Source organism: Anabrus simplex, chromosome 9 (assembly GCF_040414725.1).
Source record: "Anabrus simplex isolate iqAnaSimp1 chromosome 9, ASM4041472v1, whole genome shotgun sequence".
In the NCBI taxonomy this organism is placed as follows: Eukaryota; Metazoa; Arthropoda; class Insecta; order Orthoptera; family Tettigoniidae; genus Anabrus; species Anabrus simplex.
The window spans coordinates 88,361,224-88,378,603 of NC_090273.1; the positions used below are offsets into that span (position 1 = coordinate 88,361,224).

The 17,380-nt window shown below is 42.0% G+C and overlaps 1 protein-coding gene across 1 annotated transcript in view; it reads left to right on the forward strand.

The window, feature by feature from the left end:
- The window catches only part of LOC136881272 (ATP-binding cassette sub-family G member 4), a 409,011-nt gene that overhangs the window by 178,929 nt on the left and 212,702 nt on the right, over positions 1–17,380 (forward strand). The window contains exon 2 of the mRNA XM_068229125.1: positions 3,402–3,566. Coding sequence (XP_068085226.1) covers positions 3,451–3,566 — 116 coding nt within the window. The 5' untranslated portion in view covers positions 3,402–3,450. The remainder of the gene's footprint in view (positions 1–3,401; positions 3,567–17,380) is intronic.

The following is a 17,380-nucleotide window of genomic DNA, read 5'->3' on the forward strand; positions in this document are numbered from 1 at the left end:
TGCAGGGTAGACTGACGTCACTGAGGTATGCTCATGATGTGTAATGCGCCGCTGTGCTGCGCACGTAGCGAACGATAAATGGGACACGGCGTTGGCGAATAGCCCACTTCGTACCGTGATTTCTTAGCCGACAGTCATTGTAGAACGTGTTGTCGTGTGCCACAGGACACGTGTATAGCTAAGAATGCCAGGCCGCCGTCAACGGAGGCATTTCCAGCAGACAGACGACTTTACGAGGGGTATGGTGATCGGGCTGAGAAGGGCAGGTTGGTCGCTTCGTCAAATCGCAGCCGATACCCATAGGGATGTGTCCACGGTGCAGCGCCTGTGGCGAAGATGGTTGGCGCAGGGACATGTGGCACGTGCGAGGGGTCCAGGCGCAGCCCGAGTGACGTCAGCACGCGAGGATCGGCGCATCCACCGCCAAGCGGTGGCAGCCCCGCACGCCACGTCAACCGCCATTCTTCAGCATGTGCAAGACACCCTGGCTGTTCCAATATCGACCAGAACAATTTCCCGTCGATTGGTTGAAGGAGGCCTGCACTCCCGGCCCCGGCGTCCGCTCAGAAGACTACCATTGACTCCACAGCATAGATGTGCACGCCTGGCATGGTGCCGGGCTAGAGCGACTTGGATGAGGGAATGGCGGAACGTCGTGTTCTCCGATGAGTCACGCTTCTGTTCTGTCAGTGATAGTCACCGCAGACGAGTGTGGCGTCGGCGTGGAGAAAGGTCAAATCCGGCCGTAACTGTGGAGCGCCCTACCGCTAGACAACGCGGCATCATGGTTTGGGGCGCTATTGCGTATGATTCCACGTCACCTCTAGTGCGTATTCAAGGCACGTTAAATGCCCACCGCTACGTGCAGAATGTGCTACGGCCGGTGGCACTCCCGTACCTTCAGGGGCTGCCCAATGCTCTGTTTCAGCAGGATGATGCCCGCCCACACACTGCTCGCATCTCCCAACAGGCTCTACGAGGTGTACAGATGCTTCCGTGGCCAGCGTACTCTCCGGATCTCTCACCAATCGAACACGTGTGGGATCTCATTGGACGCCGTTGGCAAACTCTGCCCCAGCCTCGTACGGACGACCAACTGTGGCAAATGGTTGACAGAGAATGGAGAACCATCCCTCAGGACACCATCCGCACTCTTATTGACTCTGTACCTCGACGTGTTTCTGCGTGCATCGCCGCTCGCGGTGGTCCTACATCCTACTGAGTCGATGCCGTGCGCATTGTGTAACCTGCATATCGGTTTGAAATAAACATCAATTATTCGTCCGTGCCGTCTCTGTTTTTTCCCCAACTTTCATCCCTTTCGAACCACTCCTTCTTGGTGTTGCATTTGCTCTGTCAGTCAGTGTATGTTGAGGGTGATAGCTGGAATCTCGTCAGACAGAGAGCAACTCGAGCACTGCTTAAAGTTCAAGCATGGTTAGATAATAATGAATTATTTCTAAACATCAAAAAGACAAAATTTATGAATTTTTCTGTAACAGATACACGAAACGATTTTAATGAATTAATTGTACACAACATCAACTGTAAATTTAATTGTAACTGCTACAAAATTTATAAAGTAAATAATGTTAAGTATTTGGGATTATTAATTGATTCGAACATGAAATGGAAAAGTCACATTACCGATTTAAGAAAGAAAATCAGAAGAACTGTTTATATATTTCATAATTTAAAATACATATCCAGTATAAAATTGTTAAGAGAGGTTTATTACGCTTTAGTTCAGTCTATTCTTAGCTACGGAATTTTGGCATGGGGAGGAGCCTACAAAAATGTAATCAATAAAATACAAGTTGTTCAAAACCTTATATTACGAATGATGTACCAGAAAGGAAGATAATACCCAAGTAGTCAATTATATGCTGAAGCAAATATATTTAATGTAAAACAGCTCTATGCCCTTGAAATATACAAATATATTAACAAAAACAAAAATATAATTGAGAACATTAAACATGAATATTCAACACGCAGTAAGATGAACCACCGCTGTATGTTATACAAACCCAAACTTAGCATAACAAAGCGCAATTTCTTGTACTTCATTCCAAAATTCCTTAATGTCCTTCCCGGTTTTTTACAAACTACTTTATTAGGTCAGAAAATGAGTCTGAAGTGTCTTAAATCCTTTGTCAGGGATAATAAAACTGTTATGGAAGAAATAACTAAATGAGAATATCACGTCACCATATCCAATTTCCATTCAATGCTCCACCATGTGCTGTTGATCATATCCGTCATTCACTCATACCCATACTCGTATTTCAGGCATCATTTAAAATATATTTCTCACTATGTAATTAATATTCTAAATTACCACACACAAGGTTTCACCTTACGTGGTATTTTACTGATATCTACTCGACTCTGTTGAGGTTGGTGTGATTTTGTATAATAATAATAATAATAATAATAATAATAATAATAATAATAATAATAATAATAATAATAATAATAATAATAATTTATTTAATGTCTGCAAGAGATAGTTAGAAGTTCAATTTATTTTAAGTATTAATACGTTGATAATACTACTACTTGTGTAATATATGTGGTTTAGTTATAAGATTAATATTTCTCAAGTAATAATGTTATTAGAAGAGTTATGTATACATAAAACAGAGTCCTGTAAATATGTAAACGACATGATGAATAAATACTACTACTACTACTACTACTACTACTACTACTACTACTACAATAAATGAATAAATCAATTATAAATCAATTTATTATTATTATTATTATTATTATTATTATTATTATTATTATTATTATTATTATTATTATCTTCCATCCCTGTGATGTATTGGTAGCGGATCTGTCTTTTACTTCAAAGGATTTTAACTCTGGACTAAGGACTGGAACGGGGTTCACTTGATACGAAATTATCTCAAGTTCTTAATTACGGGAAGAAAACGTGCATTGAGAAGTTGGCGCTATTGACCTACTAGACGAATACGGGTTGCCATGGTTACAATGGTGTCGGGAAATTGACTAACCTAATTCCAGATGTAAACCCCCCACCTCCCACTTTTGTGTCGATGACCTTAGATGTTTGGCCCCTTTAAACAACAAGCATCATCACGATAGACCCCAGCACAAAAACATACCCATGGTAAAACGAAATTTAATTCTAGTTATCTCATCTAATTATTTTAGTATTGAAATTAATGCCGTGTTAATTGTGTTAGTTTTTCTCTTGGCGCTGTTCATAAATATAAATTATGTTCAACTAAGTATATTAATAATTTTCAGTATCTTTGTGTTTCTCCCAAAGGGAGGAGGATAATAAACTATCGTGGTCACAGAATACGTCTTCATTTTAATAACTTGTGTGTTCCAGTAGTAATGAGACTTAATTTGTTTCGTTCTAGATGCACGCTGGGGCCGGAGCGGGAACGCCCTAGCCTGCTGGCCGCCAGCATGGACGAGTTACGGTCTGTCCATGTCCAAATGCCACCCCGGTACGAGGGGTCGCTCCCGTGTGTACACTACACCCTGTCACCACCAGAGGGCCTCAACAATGGCCACATGTTCAGGTAAACTGTACAACATAGTTTATAAAGTGCATGATTCTTAGGGGAAATTATACATTAAGTTTCCGCTATGCATAGTGTTTGTAATCTCCCTTTAACGACCGGCACGCTTTTGAAGCGTAGCTGGCCGATTTTGTTTACATTTCTTGCCCGCGGAGTGCCAGGATTTGTCAACTCTCCGCCGAGCATTGTAGGTTGGAGTCAGTTAGTCAATGAGAGTGAGCAGCGAGATTGGACAGATTTGAGTAGATTGGGTCTACTCAAACAGTTGATCATTTAATATTTGATTGTCCTTTGTTTACAAGAGCAAGATTTGATTTGGACTCTCACTTGAACTGCTGTAATATTCAACTTTCGCAACCACTATACCATATTTTCATACAGAAATGCTGTTACAAACATTTCTTAATTTTCATTCATCGTATCTTTCGTAAACTGGTTGTGTAAAATCACCATCATTATGTTTAATTTATAATTGTATATTTCAATTATATCCCTAAAATACTTTATAAAATAGGGTTCATTTGTATTGGATATTCATAATAATAATAATAATAATGTTGCTGACGGAAATTGCAGAGGTGATGCAGAATACATTTTGGTGTGTGTGTATCCACTTCCCTCAATCCCTGAGCAGTATGTTTTATGTGAGCGAAAATAATGCTCTACATGAAGGGTTCCTCATGAATCTTATAGTCTCTCCACTTCCAGCACCTACTCCACACTACAGCCTCGTCTCATCACCTTTTGACAATGTGCAACGTTGGAGATTCAGGTGTACCTTATTCCCGGTCGCGTTGTACGTTGAAATTCGCCTGATGATCATGATTGGCATGATTAAAATGTTGCGATTTTTGATCAAATAGTCAAATGTTCAATTTTAACTTTTAAAATTCTCAATTTCTTGCTCTTTCAAAACCCATTATCCATTTTTCCCTAACACCATTCCTAAAGCCCTGTCCGACTCCTTGGCAGAATGGTCAGCGTTGAGGCCTTCGATTCAGGGTTCGGTTCCGGCCGGGTTGGGGCTTTTAATCAGTTCTGATTAATTCTTTTGCTTGGGGACTGGGTGTTTGTGTTTGTCCCAACATTTTCCTCTTCATATTTAGACAACACACTACACTACCAACCGCCACAATGATCACATCCCTCCATATAGGGAAGGACATCCGGCCGTAAATCAGGACCAAATCCACATGTTCGACACAGTTTGCACCCACGGCCCCACAGATGTGGTAAAGTGGGTAGTAGCAGATGAAGAAGAAGAAGAAGGCCATTTTAAAGCTCTAAATGCCGGATTTAAAGGGTAGGGGCACGGCGCATATAAAGCAAGCCCCCGTCCCCTTCTCTCGCGCTGTCAGACAATGTTGGCTTCCAAGTTCTTTCGGACCACCATTTCAATAATCCCGCTGGAATATGTTTACCTTGTAGTAGGCCTAGGCTGTACATAAGAGGAGACAGAAGTCTGAGGGAGAGAAGAGTATTATATTCATTCATTCATTCAGTCATTGCCGGATTCATAATAACATCGCTTGTTTCCTTACAGTCTTTTAGTAAGTGAGCGAGTTCCATATCTTTATTTGCATAAAATGCATCGATTTCTCTCTCTCTCTTTTTTTTTTGTATTATAGCTTGATTCTTACATACTTCCATCAGCCACCAGATTAAGTTTATCCCTCTCATTTCCTTTTTGTTAACATTTCGGTTCTTACTGTCATAATTTTACTTATTTTACAAAATTCAACAAGTGTTCCCTTGCTATTACATTCTGTTCTTATTGTCTGTCTACCGGGCGAGTTGGCCGTGCGGTTAGGGGTGTGCGGCTGTGAGCTTGCATCCGGGAGATGGTGGATTCGAATCCCACTGTCGGAAGCCCTGAAGATGGTTTTCCGTGGTTTCCCATATTCACACCTGACAAATGCTGGGGCTGTACCTTAATTAAGGCCACGGCCGCTTCGTTCCAACTCCTAGGCCTTTCCTATCCCATCGTCGCCATAAGACATATCTGTGTCGTACCACGTAAAGCCAGTAGAAAATAAAAGGAAGTATTGTTTGTCTTTCAATCTCACTCTTTGGGCTAACGATGGTTCGCTTCGAAAGGGACCTGCAAGAGGCTTAGGATGTTAATCCGGAAAAACGTGAAATTTATGCATCATGTCTGCCATATCCAGCAGCCAAATATAATATTCCTCTTGATCAGTGGGTTGTTAGAGGTCTCCTGTTTGGATTCTGATGTGATGATTAAATAAAATGAAATGGCGTATGGCTTTTAGTGCCGGGAGTGTCTGAGGACATGTTCGGCTCGCCAGGTGCAGGTCTTTTGATTTGACTCCCGTAGGCGACCTGTGCGTCGTGATGGGGATGCCATGATGATGAAGATGACACATACAACCAGCACCGTGCCAGCGAAATTAACCAAGGATGGTTAAAATTCCCGACCCTGCTGGGAATCGAACCCGGGACCCCTGTGACCAAAGGCCAGCACGTTAACCATTTAGCCATGGAGCCGGACAGATGTGATGATGACGGACTGTCACTCAATGACCAGTATGTTTGTCTTCTTCAAAATTCAGTTTTTGAGGGTTCGTAAATGGCTGTAGAAGTTAATCTTGGAGCCGCAGATTCTACTGCATTGTTGACATATATTTGGTCTCGTGGGGGCTGGCTGTGTAGTCTTGTTTTTCTTTAGAAGTTCCCTTTGTTTCCTAGCATTTTGTTTATCAGTTTCTATTTTCTGACGTTGTTGCGCAAAGTGCTGACTTCCTTCCAAGACTTCACGGCGCCATACTGAACTTTCAAGTACAGTAGCTTCCCAGTTGTCGGTTTTAATCTGATGTTTCTCCATGTAGGTCGGAAGAACCTCTGCGGCTCAGGCGGCAGCGCGCCGGCCTCTCACCGCTGGGTTCCGTGGTTCAAATCCCGGTCACTCCATGTGACATTTGTGTTGGATAAAGCGGAGGCGGAACAGGTTTTTCTCCGAGTACTCCGGTATTCCCCGTCATCTTTCAGTTCAGCAACACACTCCAGTACCATTTCATCTGTCAGTCATTTATCATTGCCCCATAGTAGTGCGATAAGCTTTGGCATCCGGCACAGTTTTTATCCTCGCCACTAGATGGGGGCTTCATTCATTCCATTTCTTACCCGGTTAAATGATTTGAAACAGGCTGAGGATTTTTAATTTTCATGTATCTCCAGAAGTACCCTGCCAAAGAACGCAGCCATTACCCTCCAAAATTTGAAAATTCCGTTTCGTGGCGGCAAAATATTGGTACAGATCTTAAAAGATTCGCGTCAAATTATAACGTTTTATTTATACCCCGAGATCGTAATCTCTGGCTAACGATGCATTTTACAGTAAAACGGACCACGTAGCTGTGCGGTGTGGGTCACGTAGCTATCAGCTTGCATTCTGGAGACAGTGGGTTCGAACCTCACTGTCGGCAGCCCTGAAGATGGTTCGCCGTGGTTTCCCATTTTCACGCCAGGCAAATGCTGGGGCTGTACCTTAATTAAATCCACGTTCGCTGCTTCACACTACTATCTCTTTCTTACCTCATCGTCACTGCCACCTAAAGCAGACTATGAAAAAAAAAAAAAAAAAAACAGCAAATGTTATTAAGTATAAGTTCATTAATACAATTATTTTGTCAGCCTCACAGAAGGACGGATGATTTTATTTATGCAGATTCTTCCAAGCGTTTTCAGTGAAAATTAAATATAGGTTTTTTATTATTATTATTATTATTATTATTATTATTATTATTATTATTATTATTATTATTATTATTATTATTGCCTTGTTCGTAGTGGTGAAGTTAGGACTTATGGTATCTCTTACAATTAACCACACTTCTTTAACAGTGTACATTTGAGAAGAATATTCATATTGTTATCTTACAAACTAGAATTTACGTGACACAAAATAACATAAGCACAGTAAACGTACATTCACACTCGCATTCAGTCCACAAGATTCATTCAGTCTGACGACATACATCGATGAGATGCTCACTGCAAGACAACTTTAAAAGAATTTAAGCTTTTATGGCTTTAATGTTTTAGGGGAGAAATCTCTATATTCTAGCTCAATTTGCAACAAAGTACAGATGATTTACTCTTAATACATCTTACCTACACATGTGCAGACAAAGTTCATTGAAAGATCAGTGAGAGAACCATACTCAGTGGCGGCGATAAAGAACCCGCTGGTTTTCCGTGGTTTCCCATTTTCACACCAGGCAAATAGTATATGGTTGAAATGGCACATGCAGCTCACCTCCAATGGGGGTGTGCCTGAAAAGAGCTGCACCACCTCGGGATGAGGGCACGAGTTTACCAGGCAAGTGCCGGGGCTGTACCTTAATTAAGGCCACGGCCGCTTCCTTCCCATTTCTAGGCCTTTCCTATCCCATCGTCGCCATAAGACCTTACTGTGTCGGTGCGACGTAAAGCAAAAAAAAAAAAAACAAGAACCCGCAGGCCCCAGGTGGCTTGTAAGAGGCCCATGTCTGTTTCTTAATTCAGTAACTGAAGAGTGATTTTACATATTGTTAAAGCTACAACACACAACACAGCAGTGTCTGTATTACAGAGGGTTATTCCAAACTTAGGCCGTCGTAGTGCAGAGCTTCTTTTGCGAATAGGAGTACGGTAGCTATTTCTGGATGAATGTGGGTTTCCCAACCTGTTCCAAAAATAACCATCTCTTGCTGCCACTCACAACAATCAAGCAAGGCTTTTGAAGTAATTAGCCAGTTCTGAGAACCCAGTAGTCAGCGAATATGTGATAACAAAGACATCCTCCTTATCTAAACTCTAAATGCTGAAGTTTCGAGCCTCGGCAGTCAGTGTAGCTAAGTAGGCATACGATGGACGTTGAGTTGTAAATTATTTTGTCGTAGGAACGAGATTATTTCTTAATGTTGTGACGGTCAACGTGTTTTGGTTGCTATATTTGGAATATGCATTTCTTGTGTGTGTGTGTGTGTTCGTACAATATAAGTGTATTACTTTTATTCCTTCTGATTTGAAAACTAAATTGTGTAACTTCTTGTTCTTATTTTATTAATAATACTATTATTATCGTCGATGCTGTTCATTATAGTAATGTACAACCTTGTACTACGAAATATCAGAAAACGAGGGGCCCCTATTTAATTGTTGCGGAGGGTCCCCGAGCTTCTTAGCGCCCGCTACTGACCATACTATTCAATATTCTTACGTGCGAAAAGTGAGGAAAAGTTTTGAATATTTACTTGACAGTTCCTCGATATCTAAACGTTATTAGTAGCGAGTAGTCCGCTTGTTCATTAATTCCTGCTAGGCATCAAGACATGTCGTTAAAATAATATAGGCCATTAAAAGAGCAATATCCATTCAGAAGTAAAATGTTATCATCAAGAATCATTACCACTTAAAGAAAACAATTCCTGAAATGTAAATCACTATACAAGGTGGTCGGAAACAACGTGAACTAGGTATATGAGCGCACGGCCGACGTGATGAGTGTTAGGGAGTTGGTCATACTGATAAATAATTTGAAATAGAGTTGGCTGAAAAAATAACGTAGCAGTTACTTTGTCTCAGTTACATACCTATCGCTGTTACAAATGTAACGAGGACAAAAAATAACAGGTTACCAAGTAATAATAAATAATAATAATGGCGTGTAGCCTTCGAAGATGCCGAATCCAGGTCTTTCGAGTTGACACCGCATAGGCGACCTGTGCGTCTATCTGGATGGGGCCCTACCTGTGATGAATTCTAATGCTGAAAACGTCACACGCACCAAGCCCCCGAGCCATTGGAATTAACCAATGAAGGTTAAAATCCCCGACCCGGCCGGGAATCGAGCCCGGGACCTTCTGGACCAAAGGCCAGCACGCTAACCAATTAGCCATGGAGCCGGACAACCGAGTAATGACAACATAATAAAATAACATACTAGTGAAAACAGTAACTGGGAAGTGGGAACTGTCACTAGTAACAGTTTACAGACACAGAATGTGACCTTGAGCGTTCAGATGGTAGTCTACGCGTGTCTTCCAAGTGAGAGCGCTCTCGTAGGAGATTGCTTTAAGTCAAATACACTGTTGGCTGCTGTCACCTCGTAACTAACTACTAAGGGGTAATCGTTGACTCAGACATCGCGCAGGGCTACCTATATGCTAACTTTCCGTATTGATATTATAGCGAGCTCGAAAGCTGCAGTCGCCTAAGTGCGGCCAGTATCCAGTATTCGGGGGATAGTAGGCTCGAACCCCAATGTCGGCAGCCCTGAAAATGCTTTTCCGTGGTTTCCCCACTTTCACACCAGGCGAATGCTGGGGCTGTACCTTAATTAAGGCCACGGCCGCTTCCTTCCCACTCCTAGCCCTTTCCTGTCCCATCGTCGTCATAAGACCTATCTGTGTCGGTGCGACGTAAAGCAACTAGCATATTGATATTATAGATAACGTAACATTACTTCATTTTACTTAATCGATCCTCTTGTACTGGTGTGTGTCGAGGTTTGGCAGACAGATCATCATATTTTCTTGTCTTCTGTCCTTGATTGGGACATTGTCAAACTCACTCTTCTAGATTACAGAAAAGACGCTATGTTGTCTTCTCATTTCATTCATTGTCTGCCTCTCGTTAACTTCGTAGCAAATAGGAACGCGTTTTGCTGCACCGACTTTCAACAGCGGACGTTATTTTTAACTGTTACTTTTCACAGTTACTTTATTGTAGCAGTTACAAAAAAATGACCGTTTGTCTATTTACCAACTGCTGAAGTTAACCGATCAGATCACTTGAGTCTCCGTCCATGCCGACCAAGTTCTCCGTACTGAACCCGGGACTTCAACCAGACAACTTTCAGTATGACTACGCCTATAGAAGCTTATTTGACATTCTTTAAAAAACTGGAATATTTTTCCCTGCCCCCTGTGATTATATAAACTAAAGTTGGACCGCTCTGCATATTACTGATGTTTTAATGTTTCAATCGTCATCCAACGACTAAAACAACGGGACGCACTTGATGCCAGACATTTTTATATCCTTTCTCACCAAGCTGCTCTCTTGTAAATATGTATATAAGTTTGTAATTTCTCAACTGTTCAATTGGATATTGTAAATTTACTGTATAGTTACCCTGTCAACCTGTAATCGTTCAACCAACGGCAAGTAATTCATTTTATGAACATTGACGCCAGATACTTTATACCCTTTCTCCCCTAACTGTTTCAATGCAAATATTTGTATAAACTTTATAATTTCCTATGATTTTCTAATGAGTAGCGTCAATTATTCTTCAGAACACCACTGCTGGACTCTGCTAAAGTACCCAGTGATTTTACGCATTGGTGCCGACTACTATGTCTATAAACTTATATTGTTTAACTGTATCATCACTGAACAAGTTCTTCTTGTTTGCTTAACTTTCCCATTGTAATGTATCTTAATGTTTACAATTTAATTACTAATCAGGTACCTGATTTTTGCCTTGAGGAGGTAATTTGACTGATGATGCCCTCAATGAGGGGAGAAACATGTCTCAAATGGAATTAATAATAAATTCCTAAGTGTTTAAAAAATGTATAATGTATTGAATAAACCTTTTAGCATCCTACATTCTAACCGTTTGTTAGTGAAATACAGTAGGTACGAGTGCTTCACCTACACACAGCAGCACTAATTCTTTCTTAAAATCTGGGATGGCTAGATGCCTTTCATTGGTCAGAGTGTCCGACTCGTTGGCTGAATGGTCAGCGTACTGGCCTTCGGCTCAGAGGGTCCCGGGTTCGATTCCCGGCCGGGTCGGAGATTTTAACCTTAAATGGTTAATTCCAATGGCCCGGGGGCTGGGTGTTTGTGCCGTCCGCAACATCCCTGCAACTCACACACCACACATAACACTATCCTCCACCACAATAACACGCAGTTACCTACACATGGCAGATGCCGCCCACCCTCATCGGAGGGTCTGCCTTACAAGGGCTGCACTCGGCTAGAAATAGCCACACGAAATTAAAAATTTCATTGGTCAGAGTTTCTAACAATCTCCATGCAGTCTTGAAACGAAATGCAGGTTAGTCTGGTTATTCAAGTGTTATATTTGTTTGCAAGGTCATTCTCGGACGCCACACGACATTATTATCTAAAGCAACAAAGGTGTCTTCGTCATAAAATATGGAGGTATTTAAAACAATTTTACTCCCTCATGTCTTAACCAGTAGAGCATCCGTGGCTCAGGCGGCAGCACGCTGGGTTCCGTGATTCAAATCCCGGTCACTCCATGTGAGATATGTGCTGGACAAAGCGGAGGCGGGACAGGTTTTTCTCCGGGTACTCCGGTTTTCCCTGGCATCTATCATTTCAGAAACACTCTCCCTTATCATTTCATTCCATCTATCAGCCATTCATCATTGCCCCAGAGGAATGCGACAGGCTTCGGCAGCCGGCACAATTCCTATCCTCACCGCTAGATGGGGCTTCATCCATAACATTCCTGACCCAGTAGAATGACCGGATACAGGCTATGGATTTTCATTTTCATATCTTAAACTTTAGTCATAATAAAAGGAATATAATATAATTTTTGTAAATTTAGTGCATTAATACTATTACATATATCATGAATATTGCATATTTAATTACATATTTCGCTGTTATTTACTAGGTATATTTTATGTACATAATTGGCTCTTTGATATTGCACAAAAATCCGGGCCCTACTCAGCAGGCTGCCACCTTTGCCTTACAAGGTTCCTGCAAGCAATATACGTTCTCTGCTAAGAAATATGTTAATATCCCATCGGGAGAAGGAGTGGCAGGCCACTCCCCTCCTTGCAATAAGGTGATAACGATTAAAGGAACAACGAACGTATGGAACACTTCCCTTCGGGTTTCCCGGAGAGAAGCTGTGGTATTGTGCTGGCTTCGGATCGGCCATGGTATAGCAACGCACTCCTATTTACTGAAGGAAGGACGACTCCTCACCCCGTAAGAACTTGCTGTGGCCATCTGACCGCAGTATACATCCTTATGAAGTGCACGGACCTGGTCGATCTGCGCCGTAATCCGAGTACCATTTCACTCATTCTGTGACATGACGAGCAAACTATAGACCTCTTCATCCGTTGGCCTGTTTTATCTTTCCTTTGTCCGGCTCCATGGCTAAATGGTTAGCGTGCTGGCCTTTGGTCACAGGGGTTCCGGGTTTGATTCCCGGCAGGGTCGGGAATTTTAACCATAATTCGTTAATTCCGCTGGCACGGGGCTGGATGTATGTGTTGTCTTCATCATCATTTCATCCCCATCATGACACGCAGATCGCCTACGGGAGTCATTTCAAAAGGCCTGCATCTGGCGAACCGAACTTGTCCTCGGACACTCCCGGCACTAAAAGCCATACGCCATTTCATTTCATTTCATTCCATTTTGCATCCGGGAGATAGTAGGTTCGAATCCCACTATCGGCAGCCCTGAAGATGGTTTTCCGTGGTTTCCCATTTTCACACCAGGAAAATGTTGGGGCTGTACCTTAATTAAGGCCACGGCCGCTTCCTTCCAACTCCTAGGCCTTTCCTATCCCATCGTCGCCATAAGACCTATCTGTGTCGGTGCGACGTAAAGCCCCTAGCAAAAAAAAAATTCATTCCATTTATGTCAGTGCCTTATTTTGTTACATTTTAATGCATGTGACATTCATTTTATAGAAGATAAGGCATTGCTAATTAGATCCGCCGACTATTTCAAATTCATAATCATATTTCTTCATGACATTTTTAAAAATCGTAGTCGTGAGATAAATTTTAAATTTTAGTCTATCATTTCATTCCGTCTTTTACCATTAGTGCCAATGACCTATATGTTAGACCCCTTTAAAGAACAACAATTAAAATAATAATCATAATCATGAGATAGCAGCTCAGTCGGAATAAATCGGAATATACAAATTGGCAGGCAAGCCTCCTAGATGGCACCACCTCAGATGGTCCACAAGTAAATAACTAAGGCCATGCAATTATTACTTATTAGCATTTCAGGGTTCCCTGTTGCGGCCTAGCAAGTCGTTGGAATGTAGCATTGTAAGTCCCATAGAGGACAAGTGGTGATCCTGGAATCTCACAGTTACATGATATATTTCCTATATGATATCTCGCACCGAACGCCAAGTAATGGACACTAAAATAGCAAACATATTACACTGCGTGTACATCTCATTATCTGAATTAATTTTTTCCACTAATAGAGATCTATTTTTGCTTTGTTTAGAAAAGTAGGTAAATTAAAAATTGAACAGGGGGAACAAAGTATTTGCTGAAATAGTAATCAATTACCATGTATCAGAAAAAAAGTTCGTGCCGTATTTTTCGTTGAGAAATAACGACTCAGAAATTTTTTGCAAATGCATTTTATTCAGAAAAATAATTTTCTTCAGTTTCTGTAACATGTTCCCAACGAGATACAAGATAAATCTCGCGTTTGTAAAAGTTCTTGTCCCTAGAAGCAAAAACGTTATGGCCTGCGTGACATCATCTCGGTTCCGGAAATGGTTATCCATGGCAAAAAGCAGGTGATAGTCGGACGGAGTGATGTCCGGCAAGTAATGAGGATGAGGTAAAACGTCCCAAACAAATGTGTTGATTACCTCCTTAGTCTCTTTCGCCGTATGAGGTCTAGCTAGCGTTTTATTGAAGATGGGTCACTCCTTAAATCCTAAAAATAGTTGCTGGTGTACACATTTGTGTTAAAAGAAGTTCAGAACTCGAGTAGATGACCACAAATTCCATGAAGAGCAGCGGAAGAACAGGCCCAAATTTTTAACATCTGAGGAGCGGAGAAAAATAAGGAGTGAACGAATGAAGAAGTTCTGGGAAGAGAAAAGAAGAAGACTGGCCAGAAAGCATTAAGTTTCACGCGGTCCACAGTTGGCCAAATTCGAAAGCAAGAAGAAGAAGAACCTAGAAAGACTTTGTAAAGCGGCAGGAAAACCTTTCTAGACAGTCTTTATTACTGTCTTAGAAAGGGAGAGAAAAAAAGAAGTGAATAATAATAATGGATTCGGGTACAAAGTGACAGGATATGTTTTACTACGGGGCGCACGGTTTTTTCTTTTTTTGCTAGTTGCTTTACGTCGCACCGACACAGATAGGTCTTATTGCGACGATGGGACAGGAAAGCGATAGAATTGGGAAGGAAGCGACCGCGGTACAGCCCCATCATTTGACTAGTGTGAAAAAGGGAAACCATGGAAAACCATCTTCAGGGCTGCCGACAGTGGGATTCGAACCCACTACCTCCCGAATGTAAGCTCACAGCTACGAGACCCTAACCGTACGGCCAACTCGCTCGGTGACAGCTCAGAACTGTTTCAAAAACTCTTTTCCGTCATTCAGCATTTTGCCTGTACGACCAAACTCCTTCTCAATGGCCCACAAAGACGTTCAACTGCACAAATTCGCTGCAAATCCGTCGTCTTTGCATGTCACACTATATCGTACGTTCGAACAATGTTTCCTTATCGCTAACTACGCCCGTTGAACTTCGCAGCTCTACCATAATGTTATCATGTTGCTGAGGAATTCTAAACTACTGTGACGTTGTTTGCTGAATGGACATGTCCTATCACCTCCTCTATTGTGGAATTTCCGGTTTACATTTCTTGGAGTGCTGCCTTTTCTATTTCCGCCGGTGCATTTAACTGCAACCATTTAAACTAGCATTACATATAGAAGCTGGTATATCAGTCTAACTGATATTACAAATACAGTAGTTCTTATATAGGAGGTGGCCCTTCAGCCCTGTACTTTTATATTTATTAGTGTCCCGTATGCACTAATGATGAACGGGATGCCTAATCGCTGGTTTACAAAGGAGCGGTATAACGGATGTGAAACAAATAGTAGTCGTTTTACTACACACGTTCTGTAACAGGGTGCATTTATAATAATATTATGGGCTTGGCGGCCAACTGACTGCTTTTTTACGGTTTTCGAAGACGCCAAGGTACCGGAATTTAGTCCCGCAGGAATTCTTTTACGTGCCAGTAAATTTAACGACACAAGGCTGACGTATTTGGGCACCTTCAAATACCACCGATCTGAGCCAGGATCGAACCTGCCAAGTTGGGGTCAGAAGGCCAGCGCCTCAACCGTCTGAACCACTCAGCCCGGTTGTGAATAATTCTTGGTGTCGAGATGTATCCTATCATTCTATCTCTTCTCGTCGAATTTTGTTTGGAATTGAATCCAGGCTTTTGGCACGCAATCTAGTGATTAAAAAGTGTATACAACCACCTCTCCTAACCTGTCGGCCAATATTTTGATGGTGATTTTTTTCGATCAACGACACTCGAACTAGGCGGGCTAATTACTCAAAATGGACTTGATTGACAATCACGAAATATAGAGGTGATGTAGAATGCTTACTGACTCTTTGAAAATGTCTACTATGATATTGTTGAGTTTATTTCTGGGCATACCTAATCCCTCCAAAATATTCAAATTGTGTTTTGTGATACCTCCCCTGATACCAAACAACAGTCACTTAACTGGCCAATGTTTAAGTCGTATTTTGTAATGTTCGATTAGAAATACTGAGATTTCCCCGTATTCCACTGAGCTTTCCAATTCCATCCACAATCAGGTATATAATTGTAGAAATGAATATCGAAGTGTGCATGTTTTCAAATGTGGCGCCACCAGGAGTTCTGACACATCACACTCCCAATGTCTTAGACCAGGGCCTCTCAAACGCCCAAAATTTCACGCGTGCAAACCGAGGCACAGATGTTCTGAGCACCGTGCGTCGGTCTGACTCGACTCGGTTCGGACCAGCGTTTTGTCTCGGGGCGACTCGGCTAAGCTCGGCTCGGATGGGGGAGCGCTGCAGAGCAAGTGACGAAGGGGGAAACAGGCAGAGCGAAAGAGACAGGCGTAGGGAAAGAGAGAGACAGCGTTATTGCTCAAAATCCAGGAGTGATGGTCTGCACTCTGGTCAACCTAGCAAGGTCGTTTTTTGCACCTTGCGCCGCGCAATGCACCGGTGCATGCACCCTGAGAGGCCCTGTCTTATACGTTCACGATGTTGGTGTTATATTTTCAGGCGAGCACACTTCAACAGTAATCTTCGCACTGTTATTTTTCTGACTGTGGAAATGAACGTCAGTAAATAAGCATTCCGCAGGAATATTTTTAAAAAACGGATAATCAAATTTTGACGCACCAGACTCGTAAAATCCTTCACCTTCAACGAACTGAAGAAAACAAGAACCAGAGTTGCCTACTGCTTCATCTCAAAACGTGCTCTGTCAGCCATAACATAGAAAGACACAGCAGGAGATGCGAACGCTGCCAAGTGGCATGAACATTATTATAGCAACCCCCGGTTCAGCTCCGTGGCTGAACTGACAGCGTCTAGGTCTTCGGTTCAGAGAGAGACCCTAGTTTGACTCCCGACTGGGGTCTCAATACACACCTCTTCATATGCAGAGAACATACTATACTGTAGCACTACTTAGTGTTTTAACTTGAGCTGTTTTGTAAATTATTCGTTTTTCGTAATGTTATTCTTGATCAATTTGTGCGCGGCTTAAGTTGTTCCATAAGCTAACTAAATAAATGCTATAATACCAACCACCGTAATAAAGCAGTAGTAAATAAATTCCGCCATGTAGGGAAGGAAGGAAGGAAGGAAGGAAGGAAGGAAGGGCGTCCAGCCGGAAAACAGGGTCAAGTCCACGTGTGTGTGTGTGTGTGTGTGTGTGTGTGTGTGTGTGTGTGTGTGTGTGTGTGTGTGTGACACCGTTCGCACCCCAAATCCCA